This window comes from Strix aluco, chromosome 16 (assembly GCF_031877795.1).
Source record: "Strix aluco isolate bStrAlu1 chromosome 16, bStrAlu1.hap1, whole genome shotgun sequence".
Classification (NCBI taxonomy): domain Eukaryota; kingdom Metazoa; phylum Chordata; class Aves; order Strigiformes; family Strigidae; genus Strix; species Strix aluco.
In genome coordinates, this window is record NC_133946.1 from 14,033,513 (window position 1) to 14,051,845 (window position 18,333).

Consider the following 18,333-nt stretch of genomic DNA (forward strand, 5'->3'; position numbering starts at 1 on the left):
AGAGACCTTAACAGTAATGGGTAACCATTGATATCCATGTGGGTTTTCCAAGATCTGGACTTTGAACTCAGATATACATTTTTGCTAGTTTTTCTCCTTCTCTTCATTCCCTCTCATGGAACCTACAAGTGCATTTTAATACTTAAAAGCTTAGATTGTTATGGTTGCTTTCTAATGTAAATGACAACTCTACTGCAGTCAAGAGACATAGACTAGATGGCCAGTGGCCCTTGTTCCACTAGATTGCCTTCTGTGCCTGCTGAAGCATTCCTCTGAACCAGCCTTCTGCAGCACAAGTGAACTGCAGCTGCGAAGAGAGCGACTTCCTCTGGTTTATGTCTTCTAAGGCACCATACAGTTTCAAGGACTAAGGCAAATCTTTTCTTCCTTCCTCTCCTCTTCCAATGAGAGCAGTAAGTGTGGATATGTGCCCCACACATATTGCCAAAAATGTAAAGTCTACATTTCTTTTTTCTAAAATTGCATGTCAAGAATGAGCTCTGACTGTGGTGAATAAAAATATTTCTTTTTCTGGATTATGACTGTTCAAAGCTCTTCTGAAAGTCTTCTCTATTTGTGTGAATGATAGTTATCCCTCACCATTGTAATGGGAAACCTCGTCTGAAAAAAATGGATCCTGAGGTATATCTGTATGTAGTACTAGATAAAGAATTGGTTTTAGAACAGGAACATTCCACCTGCCAGTTTTGGGGCACTTCTTAAAGGCTCCACAATGTCCTGTAGGATTTTGCCCTCCTTGTGTAATGTCTTAAAACAGCTGAAGCTTTTTATGTATTTCTAAGACTACATCTCCCCTTCTGGACAACTCATGTGGCCATGACGAATTTACAACTTACTGGCATTTCAACTTTTCTTCAAAATTGCTGGTTTATCTATAAGAACAGTATGACTTTTTAAAAAAGTGTAAGCCTTTCTTTGCCAATTATTCAGCTCCACAATTACAAGGATAATTATATTAAAATTATATTTGCAAAAGTATCTGGCTGAGTCATTTAAAACGTATTAAAAATAGGAATGAAATAATGTTCTAAAAATATTTTATTTTTGTATTTTCAATTTTCTTAGATGAAGCCAGTGGTATTGCCCCTGTTCAAGTCAGCTATACTTCTTCAAAAAGTTGTTCTATTGCTGATGACAGTTATGGTTGTCTGGCATCAAACATTCCTGCTTTGGAATTGATGGCTTTATATGTAGCAGCTGCCATGCACGATTATGATCATCCTGGTCGTACAAATGCTTTTCTAGTGGCTACAAATGCACCTCAGGTAAGAACTTCCTTAACCAGAAAATTATTTGTCTGTATCTGAAATCAGAATAATGAAACTTTTTCTCTTCTATATCTCTACTGTAACCTGTTTAGGATCATTTACACAATTTAAGAAATGGGGAAATTAATTTGTACTTAACTTGTATAACACTTTTTTTTTCCTGATAAATTCTGATGTGTTTTGTACATATTGGTTGTGAGTGTTAAGAACTTTTAAGGAAAGGAAAAACTTTGCTCATTTTCTCATCCGCCATTTTTGTTTCACTTTAACCCTCAAAACTAGAAGGCAAAACACCATTTCCAATGTTTTCCTTTTTTTGAATTAAGACTTGCTTCTAACTCGCCCTTAAGCTTCAGAATATTTAATTATCATTTTAAATCTTCACTCTGTCATTTATAATTTTTTTTTTTTTTTTGTAGGCTGTTCTCTACAATGACAGATCAGTCTTAGAAAATCACCATGCTGCTTCTGCCTGGAATCTTTTCTTATCACGACCAGAATACAACTTTCTATCAAATCTTGATCATGTAGAATTCAAGCGTTTTCGTTTCCTAGTGATTGAAGCAATCCTTGCCACAGATCTCAAGAAGCATTTTGACTTCCTTGCGGAATTTAATGCCAAGGTTTGTTACATTTTAATGTCTGCACTGAGCTGGTCATGATATACTGATGTTAGTGTTGCTACTCAGTAGCTGTTAGTATTAATGACTTGCATTTAAATTTTTATATTATTTGAAATTAAGTTATTAAAAAATGCAAATAGAATATTTCCTTTGTACAAACCAATTGTAGATTGTTTTGTAGATTGCTAATAAGCCTAGCAGATGTGACATAGGGACCCACAGGAGACCTCAATCATACCTCACATTTCCATCTTCTGAGAGATAGTAAATGAATATTTTTTTTTTTTTTTACTATGTAAGACAAAAAATGATATAGAAAAATTGATGTGTCTGTTGTGCAAAGCCTGAAAAAATCCAAACACTGATTAATAACTTTAACTTAAATTTTTAAAATGTATGTGCTCAATCCAGGTCAATGATATCAACAGTCATGGTATAGAATGGAGCAATGAAAATGATCGCCTACTCGCCTGTCAAATATGCATCAAGCTGGCAGATATTAATGGCCCAGCAAAAGTTAGAGAGCTGCATCTGAAATGGACAGAAGGCATTGTTAATGAATTTTATGAACAGGTGCGTACGGAAAGTGCAATTTACTGGGTTTTAATTACAGGCTGGTGATCAATTCTTTGCATTACCAAATATGTAACTCAATTAAACATTATTCCTTGTGTATAAATCTTCAGGTAAGGTATTTCCATCTTCTCTTTCTGAATACTGAAAATTTATTTTTATAGGTAGCATACTAACATAATCTTTTACTTCCTATCAATTGTATTAGAAGCTTGAAAACAAGCTCCCTGCTAATGCTGTCCATTTTCAGATATTAGTTTGTGGGGTTTTTTGGGGTTTTTTTAGGATGATGCTGATAAACCAAAACACCTTCTTCCCCTCTGGGAAGTTAAGTTCACTGGTACGTTTCCAGGTCAAAGAATATGTATAGAATCGACAAGACTGGAAATGTATATTCAGCTAACTCTTAGTGAAAGACAGAAGATATTTCAAAACTTTCAAAATTACATATTAAAAATACACATTAGTAACTAACAGTATTAAAATGTAGATACAATTTTTACAGTGCAACTTTGATAAATAAACCTATCAAGATTAACTGGAAAAAAGTCTGAAAATTTGTTGCCTATTTTTACATTTACAATTTCTGCAAGCTCCCCAAAATATATTCTACATTTCTACCATTGTTTTTCTGTAGTCAACTTTCTGAGCAGTTAACTATTTATGAGGCATCAACCAAGGATTGAAATATATATTTCAAACTAAGAAGATAAAGTAAACAACACTTGGGAGATTTAAGCAATAACAATAATAATCTGAAGCTCTTACACCTACTGTAAGACCTTAATATTCTAAGTTGCTCCTTTAGGAAGAATGTTTTTGTAAAACTATCAGGTCCACAGAAGTGCTGAGATAAGTGATTATAACTTGGAATTGTGTATGAGCAATTTTTTCTTCTCCAATTTATAAAATGGGGAAAAAAACCCAAACCAACCATTTTATTCTGGATGTTATAGTTATGACTTTTGGGGGAAGCCATTTACCAGAATGTCTTTCTCTAGCTCATTACTTTCCCATTTTCTCTGTTCATCAGCTGAGCAATTGAAGTCAAATCTCTGCCTACCCTGAAGCTGTCCTGTAAAGGCAGAGGACTGGCAGCTCCAGTAGAACTAGTCTGCATCCATGCACAAGGGTGTCTCGCAGCAAAGCTGAAGGAAGGATTATGGGCTATGCAAGTCTGAGACATAATGTGTCTTTATTTTAAATTGGCCTAATTACATTTTCATTCACTTAGTCTATAATATTAGCCTCTAGTAAAAAGATACAATCCATGTGATGTTTATGTGGTTTCTTAAAAGTAATCTTTAAAATAAAAATTTAAGGTTAATTTTGTGAGAAGTTTGATAATTTTTTTCACTTCTTTTTCAGGGTGATGAAGAATCAAGTCTTGGATTACCTATAAGCCCCTTCATGGATCGTTCTTCTCCACAGCTTGCAAAACTGCAAGAATCTTTCATCACTCACATAGTTGGCCCCCTTTGTAATTCCTATAATGCAGCTGGGTTGCTTCCAGGGCAATGGGTTGATGAAGAGGAGGAGGATGCAGAAAGCGCTGAAGATGATGATGGAGCACAGTTAGAGAGTGATGATGAAGAAATGGAAGATGATCTTATTTTAAGTAAGTTTCTCTACTTCAATTGTTGCATATGATTGTCATTTAATAGATTCAGAGACAGCAATGATGATTGAAATTGTATAGTACAAGTATTGTAGATTTTGCCATTATGCTGCTTCATTAATTTTACTCTTTTAATAAAATTTTTGTTAATACCAGGAGACTTACAATTTGAAACAGAAACTCATTGTTTTCTTTTGCTGTGTCACTATTTAGATATTCTGAATAAGCATCCATGTGCTTTGCTCAAATTTGCATCTTGCATTTGCCATTGGTTTTGTATATGCAAAATACAATTAGTTTGAATCTCAAACAATCAAATATGCTTATAATTTTACAGAAGCTCAAAGAAAAAAAGGTAGACGAATATTTTGCCAGCTAATACACCATCTCAGTGAAAATCACAAAATATGGAAGAAAGCGATTGAAGAGGAAGAAAAAAATAAAGCTGAAGGAGCTAAACTGCTGAATGAGATCTCATCTTTACCTCAAGCAGATGAAATTCAGGTTATTGAGGAAGCTGATGAAGAAGATGAGCGACAACTAGGAGAAGACAAGACATGCTAAGAAAACTTCAGTGGTTTCCAGTATGATGATAGCCTATTTTTTTTCCACTGTGCTGACTTTAGCCTGACACAGTTCACATAAAATTGAAAGGCCTTAATACTGTGAGAGGATTCTTTCTACTCTAGTGGAATCCCACTCCTATGCACTTTCACCACACAGAATATGAAACTTTATTCAAAGATTGAGTATTGTATACCCTGATGCAAAGTTCTTTATGCCTTAGTTGGTATAAAATATCCTGATATAATGCTGCCTTGCTGAATATGGAACTCTTATTTTCCTTGAGGTACCTGCAATTTTTAAAAACATTCAGTGACTTCAATTACCAAAGTGGCAAGAACTTTTTGCTAACAAGGAAATGTGGGATGAATCCGAATATTATCTTGTTTATTTCATGTTGTTTTTGAACATGAATGAGAAAAAGTCTGTGCCTATATGAAAACTATGTTACCGTTGCAGTGCAAGCCTGTTGTGGGGTGTCTACTTAGTGCAGTAGTGTGCTTAATGTAGTCATCTCAGAGCAACTGTTCAAGGACTGTGACATAAATGCTGAATTCTGATATTTGTGGTTTAAAAAAGAAAAAAAAATCCAGGTGCATCTATTTCTGATGCTTTTTATTATTGTGCATAATCCAATGTTTTATTTTTGCAGAAAATATTCAGGTTTGCAGTGGGTGTTCATGATAATTCATTGAATACAAGGCCATTATCATCTGTTGCCTTGCTGGTTTGTGGTAGAACATTAAAAACCTGTTCAGCTACTTAAATTATTAAGGAATTTTATTCTTTTAGTTGTAATGCTATTTTTCCTGCCCGTACTCAGGTTCCTGTTTAAATACAAGTCAACCACATCATAGACTTTTATCTTGCACCGATTTCTGGTATTAAATTTTAAGGAAATAAGATCGTATTTCATTTATTCTTTGTATGTAAAACTTTAGGAGAATTAAAGATTTTTTTTTTTTAAAAAAAAAAAGATAAAAGACATAAACTACTGTTTCAGAATGGCTAGTGTATTTTAATGCCCCCCCACATCATTTCTTCCATGACAGACATAGCTTATATTGCCTTCCAAGTTTGGTGTACATCCTGAAATATACATATGAAAAGTGGAACATGAAAACTTCGTGTAAAGCCTAATAGTAAGATAAACATCACTGTACTATATTACATTTTAGATTGTTGAGTTTTTAAATAAGAAACTTAGACATTCCACACAAATGTATTTTTAGGAACACTACCATTGTAGGTCTAATTTAAAAAAAAAGAAAAGCATAAATTAGGCTACAAGTATGTAAGCAACCCACAAATAAAGCTAGTTTTACAAGTGCACTTCTAGTACTAAACATTTATATGCTGTGCAGTTGAATTGAATAAAAACAAATGCACATGTGTGCAAGTTCCTAAATGTATCTTAGCAATTTGTGTTTACATCAGTTGACTTGAAAAAAGGTAACATTCCTATGATAACCTTGTGTAAATTGCATTGCACTATTTTACACAAACAAATTTTTATTCTGCTCTTTGATTGGCCAGTTTAAATAACTGAAAGGAATTCTATTTTTATTTTCCACTAATAAGCTTTTTGTTGATCCATTTAGAAGACCACTGAAACGTGTTTTTGCTGTTTTATATATTCAGTGCCAAATTCCCCTTTGCTGCCATTGTTACTATAACTGCATTTTTTGTAACATGAGCAGTGTTAAAACCAGATATTTCTGTCATTAATAAAACGTTGCACTATTGAAGCTGGCACTTATTGATCATTCACTTGTATTTTACATTTGTTGTTCATATATTTTCCTAACAGACAATTTGAAGACTACAGCAATTATACTTGTTTCAGTATGCTGTATTCTCAGCATTTTGTTTAGCCTATGTGTTTGTATATAAAGAATTCACTTTAAGACTGTTTAGTTTCATTTTGCTTTGACTGAAAAATGATGAAAATGAGCTTGTCTAAAGTTACTGTTATTTATTTTACATGACAGTTTTCCATTTAGGTTTCCTTTTAAAAAAATATTACTAATATAAAGAAACAATAAGAAGGTAAAAACAACATTTTATGTTTTACTAAAGCATTGGCAGCAATTATATCTGGTGACAACTTTGCCAGCAACTTTCTTATCTCAGGTTTCCCTTAAACTCTTTAGAAATACTGAAGCAATTTTAAAATTCAGAAACAAGTAGCAAACCTCAGCGTTTAATAAACTATAATGCTAATATGTATTTCCAATTAGATATTTTCAAGTTACAATAGCTTGCTTCAAAGATATGTTTAATTATGAATGTATTCAAAATCCACCTTAAAATATCTGTTATTTATGTATACCTAATATCTGACTAATTCTTACTTTAATAGCAAGGGGAAAAGACTGTACAGATGTCATCAATGGTTGGTTCAGGGCATATTTGCAGAAGTGGATGTAACTGTAACTGAGGGTGTCTTAATCTTTCAAAAACAGTAATGGAGGGTCATTTGGCTGTTGATTGAGATGTTGTCAGCAGCAATATATCTCCATATAAGGCATATCACTCCTATGCTGGTAACAACCCACTGAGAAATTACAACCAATTTAAATCTGTGATCATACTTCAATTCACAGCTACCAAGGGATGCTAAGGAGCACAGAAAAGCACACAAAAGAACACAAAATACTTTCTAAAGCAACACTCACCCCTTTTTCTTGTCAAGAAGTAGGTCAAACTAGCCTACCCTGAAGTTTATGCTGCTACAGGAGATATACCTTTTATGGATAATATTCTCAGGTTTAAGTAAAGTCTTTATCCCCTTTCCTATCAAGACTCTCCCATCTCCTCATTGCTTTCTCTTACAATGTATGTTGGATTACTTACTCCTATGCATACGGTGCACACAGAACTAGAACTGCAGTTTTCAGTGAGGACCCGATTCCCTCCATGCCTCTGGAGACCTCTGGGTGTTATGGTGGTGCTAAACTACTTGAAATGAACTACTTGGATCCTCTTCCTGTGAGTTTTCCTCCATGACAAAGTTAGATGGCGAGTCTAAGATTCAAACTGAAAGGACTGGTGTAACATTACTTAAGGTAAGTCCAAATGAACAAAGTTTGCACAAGACCTGATTTGCTCTGTGCATAGAACCATTTCATTTCTCTACTTGTTGCATTCAGTTTTAACCACAACCAGCGGCCGGTGAATCAACAAAAGGAGTTAGCAGAATTCACGAGCTCGCTTTTAGCTTTGGTGCTTCCTCCTGGGCAGGCATAGTTGAGGCTGGGCTTCTGATTCCTTAAAAGTATACACAGAATTTGGGGTAATTCAGTGTGTGGCACTAACATTTACAGGGCAGCACTTTCCCTTTTGTCCAATACACATTTGAGAAGGTGTGAGAGGTGCAGAATGGGAAGTGTCACATACACCGGTGAGTGTGGGATCAGGAATCCCAGTCTGTAAGACATGTTTTCGAGTAAAAGGATGGAATTATCTTAGGTGATGAGAATTAGAAAGGTGATATAAGGATGGCATACACACACACATAAAAGATATGTTCTTATTCAGAAGAGAGATAGTTTATTTCAAGTCAGCTCATGGTCTTCAAAAGAATACAGAAACAGGATATCTTTTTGGTAAGTCAGAATATTTGGATTGTTAGAAATGAAATTAAAATAGAAATAAAAAATTATACTACTAATAACAATACAATTATCATAACTTGTGATGCGAGTTTAAGAAAATTGATTTTTATGTGGCCCATAAAGATTAGATGAGAGAAAATAAATATATGAGGTTGATTAAATGAGGTACAAAAAATATGATCAAGGCAGTATTTTATTTTGCTTTTTTTCCTCCAACTTTCTTCAGAATTGTGTTTCTGGATAACGTCCTTCTTTATGTCTGTGTTAAAGCAAATGAGGTAATGAATTGCTTTCATTTTTGCAGTGAAGGATTTTCCTTTCAATATCTTCTGAAGTAAGCCTTTAACTTACTGTAAGGATCATACTGCAGATTCTCAGAGATGAAGCTGGCAAAAAACCACAAGTGTTACCTGATCCCTATCTGATCTTAATAAGGCCATAGGCAATTAGTACTTTTGTCCTCTGCTAAATGAGGAAGAATAATGTCCTGTATTTCAGAGGAAAGAGGAAAGAAAGCTTACGGACTAAACTGCTATAGCATAAATATTCCAGTGCACTTGAGTTTCTAGTTGGCAGTGACCCTCCTGGCCTAGTGTGTATCCCCCACATCCTTATGAATCCAGCTATTAGATACACAATGCTTAACCGAGCAATCTGTCTCAATGGTTTTGTTGTCCATTTGTTACCCTTGCTTCTCTAAGACACTTCTGGCTTACACTTGAAATAATACTTCTGGTTAGTCTCATTTCTGTTATCTGCAATACTCCTAAAAAAAAAAAAAAAAAAAAAAGTAGAGTAACTAGCAATTGCTTGTTTTGTTAATAATAGCATTAAGCTATAAAAAGTGGTTCCAGTGAAGAAACTGTTTTCCTTTGGTACTGAGACTGAAACATCTGTCCAGAAATTGGCTGCCTTTAAATGCTATTGTTGTGATACAGTCGGGATACAACGGATGCTTAATGTATTTAAGTGATTGGCACTTATTTGGTTCTATGTGACACTACAGCCACTCTTTAAAAAGGGCATAACGCAGTCAGAAATGTTTGACCGGAAGGTTTCTTTTGGAATCTGTGCACTGTGAGTCATCTGATTTCTGTACTTCAAGACATCACAGGTGATAGCAACTGGTGTCTCTGACAGGTTCTACTTACGCAGGCTGTATTACCTGGCAGAATGTTACCATCTGTGAAATCTAAGCAAAGAGAGTAAAAATTTTATACAGAGGAGAAACCTTCTGCCTTCTGGTTTGTTTGTGAGGTTTCAGGAAAATACAAATGTGTAACATTAAACCAATAGAGCCTTTAAATAACAGTGAGAGAGCATAGTGTTTCAAATGATTCCTACCATTCACCTTGTGATTTGTCCACGTTCTAAATATCTTGCCAAAAAACAGGTGATGAGTCACTTCTGACTCATCTCTCCAGATCAGCAGAATCCTTTGCACCTTGAATGAGATCAAAGTCTTTTCATTTTACTTGCATATAAAACAAAGACTAATGCTTAGCTTAAAATGTAAGTATTATACCAAAAATCCAAAGGGTACGCTTGACATTACTTATTGCATATGGGGAGCAGACTGCAGACTTTGTCACCTGTGCCAGTTAGATGTGAAAACTTGCTCCTATATGTGGTCGTTCAAACGGACTTAGTATACCCCTCTTTCTTTTATCGTGATATTAATCCTACTGGAATTTATTAATCTCTGTGATATTGCCGATTTATCTGACTCAAATATTAAATAAGCTTTCTCTCAGTCAAAGAAGTGAATAAAGAAGCACTCCTATTTATCTTTGAGAATAGGTTTGTAATCATTTTGTTCTATTCATCATAAATAAGGCATTACCAAAATACTGTTTCTAATTTCAGATGTCACACTCCAGGAAAAATATCTGTACATTAGACAGATTGCAGAATTCCAGTACAGACCAGTGAGACTGACCGGAAATATGGAATACGTGGCCTAAAGAGAATGAGAAAGATAAAACTAATCAGAGATTTTTCTGAGTCTAAAGAAAACGAGACTTAAGTGAGATATTCTAAGGTTTTAAATATTTAATAAGGATGCGTCAAAGAGCAAGGTAATCAGAATAATGCTTTCAGTGTTCATAGTGTTTAGGACGAGAAGTAATAGCTTTACATTGCAAGGAAGAGTCAGGCTCAACATGGCTAATTGTCTAAGGATTGAGAGGGCTGTGACTCACTGAAATAGGCTGCCTTAGAGTATGAAGGGAGGTCTTTGAAAATAAAAAAAAAAAAAAAAAGTCAGAAAACCAGCTTTCACGTATTACTGGGCCAGATGAGTGAACTGAATAACTTACTGAGATCCTTTCTGAACCTATTTTTTAAATACTAGGACTAGAGATGAGAGCTGATATAGATCACTTTAAATACCAATAAGAAAGAGTGCACAATGATAGAAAATGTTCAAATAATAACATTCAAACGACAGGAATTGGGTATGTCAACTGAATCTCTATTTCAGTGAATATTAAAAGCTTTTCACTTACTGAGTAGTTAACTGGTAACGCATCTCCCAACAGAAATAGTCTTTTTATTTGTTGAGGGAGAGTGCTAGAATCCTTTTGAAAAACCAGGCAGGGTTTGAAGCTCATCCAGAGTTAAGGTTCTGTCTAGTTGTCAGCTTCTGAATAAATGGAAATGGAGTGAGTAGCCAAATGTTTTTTAGAAAATGATTGTCTAAAGTTAGTTTGCTAAAGCTTATTATATTTTAAATATTTGTCAAGCTATATGGTCCTCGCTAGATCTTAAGAAAGTGCTTACTTAAGACATTTGGGAGTTGCTGGATGCTTCTGAAGGTGATGTAATTCATATACTTGCAAAGGGGATTTGTTTAAGCAAGTGGGGATTTTTAGATCAATTTTAGCCCTTAAAACTGAGTTTTAATTGCAATCAACAGTAAATTATTCTTGCAGTCTCTTTTCAAATATATAATCATGACATTCATTATGACATGAAGAACTTGAATATCCTGTAGACTGTATCTACAATTTGTGGTGAAGTAAATGCGATATTAAGGTATGTTACATTTTCCTCTATATTGTGACAGTTTAGACTGTACATTCTTTGAGAGAGAAACGGTATGTCCTTATACAATATAAATGCAATGGAACAAGATCTGAAGATGCCTTGAAGGAGCTTTAAAAAGCAACTTTTATGCTTCCAAAAAAGAGCAATTAAATTAACTTCCTAATTTATATAGGCACAAGAAGGGTCATAAGTACCTATGTTTTTCTGGGAGAAATTAGGCTTATCAAATTCTGCTGTGATGCATGTTCACCAGCATTGTTATTTTAACTGAGCTTATTGTGCAAGTTGAAGAGAATTTGGGGCATTTGGACTACTTCAACAGGGATGTGTCTGGAGAAAGGAAACTTGATTACCTGAGAATACCCAGAATTCTTCAAGATGTTTTATCTATAGTGATTCTATTACCTAATTTTCATTCCTTATTGGTACGAAACCCTGTCTGGATTATTTATATTAGTGAAGGACCTGAACAATAATTGAGCCATCCTTTTTTCCCTCATTTTAGTGAGGGTATAAGAGTGTCCACGGGGTATACAACATGGACCCTGTTCCCTAGATGCTAATGGTGGGACTAATGTGGTTAAGCATCCTAACAAATTAACTGTAATGTAAAAAACTCATCTTTTTTTATATGTAATTTATTTTTCATGCTTCTGATAAGTCATAGTTTATACAAATTAAAAATATTTATTTTAATATTTTTAGTACAAGCATAGAAAAGGAAGTCAGCACTTGAAAACAGCAAGGGAATAAATAGTAGGCTTATTCTGGTTTGTGGTATATTACTATAGGCTGGTATATATCACATGTAAAATTTTAGGCAAGCAGCCAGCTGCTGCGGTAATAGTAAACTATTGGATTAGATTGCACATTCCTGATATGCTCCATTATTTTAATGGATTTAATCTATTTGGAATGTTACTTATTCAGAAGAATGTAACAAACGTAATGTCTCCTGAAGTCTGGCAGTCTTCCTAAGAAATGACCACTCTGAGTATGGGTTCTGCCTAATTCTAATCACATCAACATTGAGATAGTTGACAGCCTTCAAAAATATCTAAAGGGATAATCTAGAAATGGAAGAATCTGCTGATCCTCAAATTGTATTGTATGAAAGGACAAAATAAGGCATAATATTTCCAGAATAGAAGTTTAATTTGATCTTGATTAGACAAAGGGTTTGAATGATGAGGCCCAATGCCAAGAAAACACCTCAGACATCTAGCTGCTATGAAAATGCATGTCTGTACCTTCAACAGACCAATTTATACTGGGAGTTTACCTTTCAAATTCTTATTGAATAGTCCACTGTACTTGGCTGTGTTAACTTGTGTTTTCATCATTCCATCTATCTCACCCAAAGATAAGTTCTGACCTGGCATCTTCACCATGAAGATTTTTTTTTTCCCCGTTTATCTTTAATCCTTACATTTTCTCATTCAGTGCATTGTTGCAAAATTTACATAATCTTATTTTTACCCATTTTTTAAAGGGATTTGACTATCTTTGAACTTGCTACTTTCCAGGTGAATGTGCTATCTTAACAACAGAATCTGCCTCATCTACCTGCTAGTGTTTGTACAAACAATTAAGCTCAATTCAGGCTAAAAAAAAATGCAGATTAATAGTTTATTTTCACTATACCAACAGGCTGAATCAGAATTAGATTCAGAATCTGATTGCGTAGCAGAACAACATACTAAATCAAGAAAAGACCTGCTCGCTATGTGAGCTCAGGCTGCTTTCACACTTTAATAGCTAGCAAAGGTCTGGAGTTCAGAGAGAACAGTAAATTTTGTAAGCTGATGATTAGGACAGGAGGGACTACTGTAAACTTATGTAGTTTACTTCTCATGCTGAAGACAGTGCAAATTAGAACGAGAGCACAGAAGAAGGGTCTGCTAACTGATTTTAGAATTTCTGTAACAATCCAGGAATAACTATCCTCCCTGCTGATTCTTCATCTAAAGCTGTTCAAAGTATTCACCTGGTTCCTAGTTTAAAGATATTTCACCTTGACTTCTATTTATATTCATGTCTACTTACAGAAGAGATCTTTTATCAGCTTTTTGTTCTCTGTTTAGATAGCTGTAGACTGTCATCAAGTCATTTAATCATGTGTTTGGTAAACCAAGCAAATGAATTGTCTTGAATGTTTCACTAGCCAGTGTGTTCTACAGTACAGTTTTGTGGTTTATAGTCTGGAGACATGCTTGACTCTCCAACTTATCCAAAAACTTTCCAGTGGTGTGAGTGTGTCACCAAGTCTGAAATAATAAATCATTCTGAAATGGAAATATATTAGCTTGGACATGGTGCTGCCCTGATATGATCACATACGATTTGGTTAGCTTGTAAATCAGTAGAATTACGTTGCAGCAACCCAGCATATATAGCATAAACATATTCTCAGTAATTTTTACAGCTTTATAGGAACACTACCAATTTTTTTAAATGCTCCTTCAGTTATAGGCAACAGAACAGGATGCAGTATTCAAGGAATGCTTGTGCCAGCACCGAGTACCTACATAGCTTCTGTATCTGTTAGCAGCTGAACTTGATGACCTTAAAGGTCTTTTTCAACCTGAACAATTCTATGGTTCTATCCTCACTCAGTATTCTGTCAACACAGGATCTTTTGGCTGCATAGTTAAAGTTCATGTTTAACTAACAACCCACCATGAATCCCAAGCTCTTTCAGAATTGCAGCTTTTCAATATAGATTTCCCTCATCCTATGCCTGTTTTCTATGTCATTGGCTCATAGTCATCTGAATTTATATTTAGACACATCCAAAAAGGCCAGAGTCCAGAAAGTAAGTCCTTCCTTCTATTGATGTTGGATCTGGCCCACAGGAGGTCAAAAACATACTCTGTGAAATGAATAAATTGTAGTGTGAATATATGAAATGAATGTAAATCTATTGAATTCTTTTCAGAATTACAATTTTATAACTTCTGCAACATTACTAGAAAATAGAATGATCTTGTATTGGAAACTTACCTGCACGATGATGATGCTTAAGGAGGAATCACCAGAAACGAATTCACCTGAAGCTCTGGTTGAGTCTAGTTATGGGCAAGGAACATTTGGAGAGAGATGCCGAACACCACTGAATAGAGACTATGCTAAATTCCTGCAGCGTGAAGTCGGTGCACGTCAGATCATCCTGTGCAGTACAGTACTGTAACACTGGTTATCAATGCTGCATACGTTGTGGATGCGGAATTATTCTCCCACTTGGAGTACATCGAAGTTTCCTTTGCAAGAAAACTTGGTGTAAAGGAGATGTGCACGTATGTTCAGCAGTTTTAGATTCATGTCAGTAGGAAGAAGACAGGGGAATGAGTCCACAAGCATGCAGAATATGCTGGGTTAATAAGCAGAGAAACTGCATTAGTGTGATGGCCATTATACAGCAGGTACCAGTTAAGCTCCTTTTCCCTTGCAGTCTAATATGTGCAGTTCTGCAAGAGCCTGTACATCACTAAAGCTAACCCCAATACCTCACCTTGGACACTACTATGAGCTGATTTGATATCCTGCCTAGACCATTAGCTTCAACAATCGTTGTTGAACACGATCTGCAAAGAAATGAGCTCACCTTAAGCATCTTAATGCAAAGTTGCTAGTTTGTCCTTGGCATGCTGAGTAACTTTGGAGGTTTGGACTGGCCAGTAACACAGTATTTTGAATGACATGTCTGTTCTCTCGACATACACAGAAACTACAGGGGGAGATATTTCTGTCCCTGTGCTGACAGCTATCCTCAACAAAACACCTGAAAATTTATCAGCTGCTATCCAGCCACCTGCAGGCTAAAGATGGTATTGCTATGGATCTCCAGGGCAAGGTCCCTCAGCTAGTGCCAGATCGTTGTCTCACATAACGTAAATTATTCTGGGTCTACAGAGAGCATATTCACTTTGCTTTCTTTACAGATTTCTAGAGTTCCTGGGCACCACATCTCCCTTTACACACAATATTACGCATATCGCCATAGCAGAAGGAACTGCTGGTTCTGCTGCTCTTGCATCAGTGTTCAGAAGAGAATCTCCTGCTGGATAGCAAGATGTGTTGCACTGGGCCTGGACTTAAGTCTAGGAGTAGATGTAAGAATAGACTGTGTCTGAGAAATATGGCAGAAAGCACCCATCCTCATGGTACAGAAATGGCACAAAAGAACAAAGGCACGGAAACACTTCTAGAGTCTCTGGTTTAATGCAAGTATACAAAACCAGAGCCAAGATGGAGAAAATAGATGTGGGAGAAACATACAGCAGCTCATAATCTTCCTACTGGTATTACACTGGAGTTGGCTGTGGATACCTTTGACTGGGATATAGTAAATTAATACAATGGGGAGTTGACTATATTCTCCTCCAATCAGCAGAATTTCTGTGATTGTACTCAGAAAAGACAACTAGTTATCGCTCAAGGAGAAATGAAAATAATTAATAATATAAAATCAAGCCTTAATCCTAAAATTCCTATTCCTTAAGGAAGACTGCTGAATCTAGTCTGCATTTACAAATACTGAACAAGACTGAGAAACAGTGCAAAGAACATGGCAGTAATCTCACAGGAAGAGAAAAAAAGCTGAAGTGGATTTTTTTCCTGGACAGACTAGAAAAAAGAATGATTGAAAGATGTACAGGGATTGAGAGCAGCAAAGGCAGACTGAATACTCATTTTTAGCTATGTTTACAGCAAAATGGCTGTGAAGTTCCTCTGGGAATAGCAGTGGAGTTACAGAGAAAGTACATGAAAGTTTCTTCTTGTGGTTATGATACACCTGTATGTGGAAATGGTGCTTCCAGTTCTAAACTGTCATCATAAATTCAAAGAGCTAACTCTGCAAAAGACAAAAATGATAAGACTGTAACTGCTGGAGGGAATAAAATCTAGGAAAATGGTGAAACCAAGAGTGCAACAAATGGCATTAATATACAGAAATGGAGAGGTTACAATTTAAATTTCAAGAAATCTTTCCATTAGTATCTGGACACGTTCTCTTAGTCCAAAACATTTAAAGCCAGATAGGAAAAACTTCTGCAAATGGGAACAATCTTACCTCAACACACTACTTAATGTCTTTTTTCATCCTTAAATTCTACAACCAGAAGAATTATTTGGGGGGTTAATATGTCAACATTTAATCCCACAACAATGTGAAATAGCAGCCAGCTATGCTAGATATTTCAGCTGTAGAAAACTCTCACCAGGAAATTCTGAACATCTGGCTGGCTACTGATGTTCATTACTAATCAATCTTGATACAATGGAGAAATTTCAGAGGACTGGAAAAATCTATTATTATATCGGTATTTCAAATTATTAAATTGGATCATTAGGATAATTCTAAATCAGAGGGAAAGCAATGAAAAAGTTGATACAGAATGAAACATGTAAATATCACTAAAACTGATATAGATTTATAGAAAAGACAGTTTGTCAAATGTATTTGCTTAAATGAGACCATAAATTGGCAGATAATGGTAAAAGTTTGGATTGATATTCTGAGGCTTTTATAAGGCATCTTGATTTAGAAACCAGAATGACATATAGTCAATATGGTTCTCATTGAATGGATTAAAGACTAGGGGGAATTAAATCTCAAAATACCTCAGCAAAAGGGAATTATTACTGGCCAGCTGCATTTTGAGCATAGCCCCCCCAAGAACCGGTTCTTGACTTTTTTTAATCTGCCCCCCACTTCAATTAGGATTATGTGAATCATGTTTTAACCAAAGGATGTCCTAGAGTTCTTGCAACCCAGAAGGCAAGTCTGGATACTAACAAAACTCTGTCTGATCTCAGAGCACAGGGTGGGATTTAGGATCCAGAACCGTAGCACTGAACTCCTCTGTTCAGTATTGCTTCATCCTTGAAGGTGCCTAAATTCAGTAGATTCCACAATTTTTACTTTAGCATTTCACAAGCACCCACCATCTACTTATGCAGGTATCTAGAAAAGCCTCAATCTTGACTCCTAAGCCCCACTGTTTGCCAGTATCTTAGGAGTGGTTTATTCACAGCTTTTGTGGTGTGCCCAATGCACAGCAATCAGGTATACCTCCTTCCTCTCCTTGAATCTTAAATCTTCTTTACAGAAAGGCAGTTATTCAGCAAGAAGAGTGCCCTGCCCACCCTCTTCAGAGCACCAGGAACATGTGTTTGAGATGCTCTCTGTGGGACACGTGGGTCTGACTACCCTCAGGCAGTAAGTAATTTAATCTGGACCTGCTGCATCTTAAGTCAATAGGCTATTACATAAGTGGACTGGTATTAGCTCTGTTTGATCCTTCTTTGTTGCTATTTCAAAAGAAAGGAAGTACTTCTGCTCAGTGTAAGCTGAAAACATCCGGTCAGCAGAAAAACACCAATTCCTGCCTTTGAACTTTCCTGCAGCTCCAAGTTGAAGCATAAGCTGTATAAAGAGCAAGGTCTAATATTCAGCCTTGTCCTTAAATAGCTGTTTACTCAGTGTGTGTTTTGTTCTGAACCCTATTCTGAGGCCCTACTTCTACCCACGTAGTGGGGCGTGGACATGCCATATTTAGAGTATCTGGTTCTCCTGTAGGGCCTGCATGCATAAATCTTTTCTCTACCACTAACCATAAAACAATAGCTGTCAAGAATAAAGAATGAAGCTGGCAGAAGTCAAGAGTAGCTGTTATGCCCAAAACTTGTGCTTAAAATCCATTTAAAATGTTTCTCCCAACCGTATTTCACTCCCCCTCCCAAAAAGGACTCTTCTCTGGTCAGACTCGTGAGCAGCTTATTTTCTTGACTCATAGTATAGTTGCATGTGACTCTGGTAACACAAACACTGTCTTTTCCAGACTACTTAGGCAGAGATTAATCATTACATAATGCTTTTTGTTGGGAGGCAGTGGAGGACATGTGTCTGGAAATGCAGTAAGCTGGCAAAAAAGATTGCTGTAATTGTCAGGAGCGTAGCAGTAACTGAAGACTTTGTATATGATACTAAATGAGAA

The 18,333-nt window shown here is 35.8% G+C and overlaps 1 protein-coding gene across 1 annotated transcript in view; it reads left to right on the top strand.

Annotated features, from left to right (window-relative positions):
* The window catches only part of PDE3B (phosphodiesterase 3B), an 88,121-nt gene extending 81,118 nt beyond the window's left edge, over window positions 1-7,003 (top strand). Inside the window, exons 12-16 of the mRNA XM_074842508.1 lie at window positions 1,087-1,286; window positions 1,709-1,912; window positions 2,324-2,485; window positions 3,854-4,103; window positions 4,441-7,003. Coding sequence (XP_074698609.1) covers window positions 1,087-1,286; window positions 1,709-1,912; window positions 2,324-2,485; window positions 3,854-4,103; window positions 4,441-4,667 — 1,043 coding nt within the window. The 3' untranslated portion in view covers window positions 4,668-7,003. The remainder of the gene's footprint in view (window positions 1-1,086; window positions 1,287-1,708; window positions 1,913-2,323; window positions 2,486-3,853; window positions 4,104-4,440) is intronic.
* The last annotated feature ends 11,330 nt before the right edge of the window (window positions 7,004-18,333 follow it).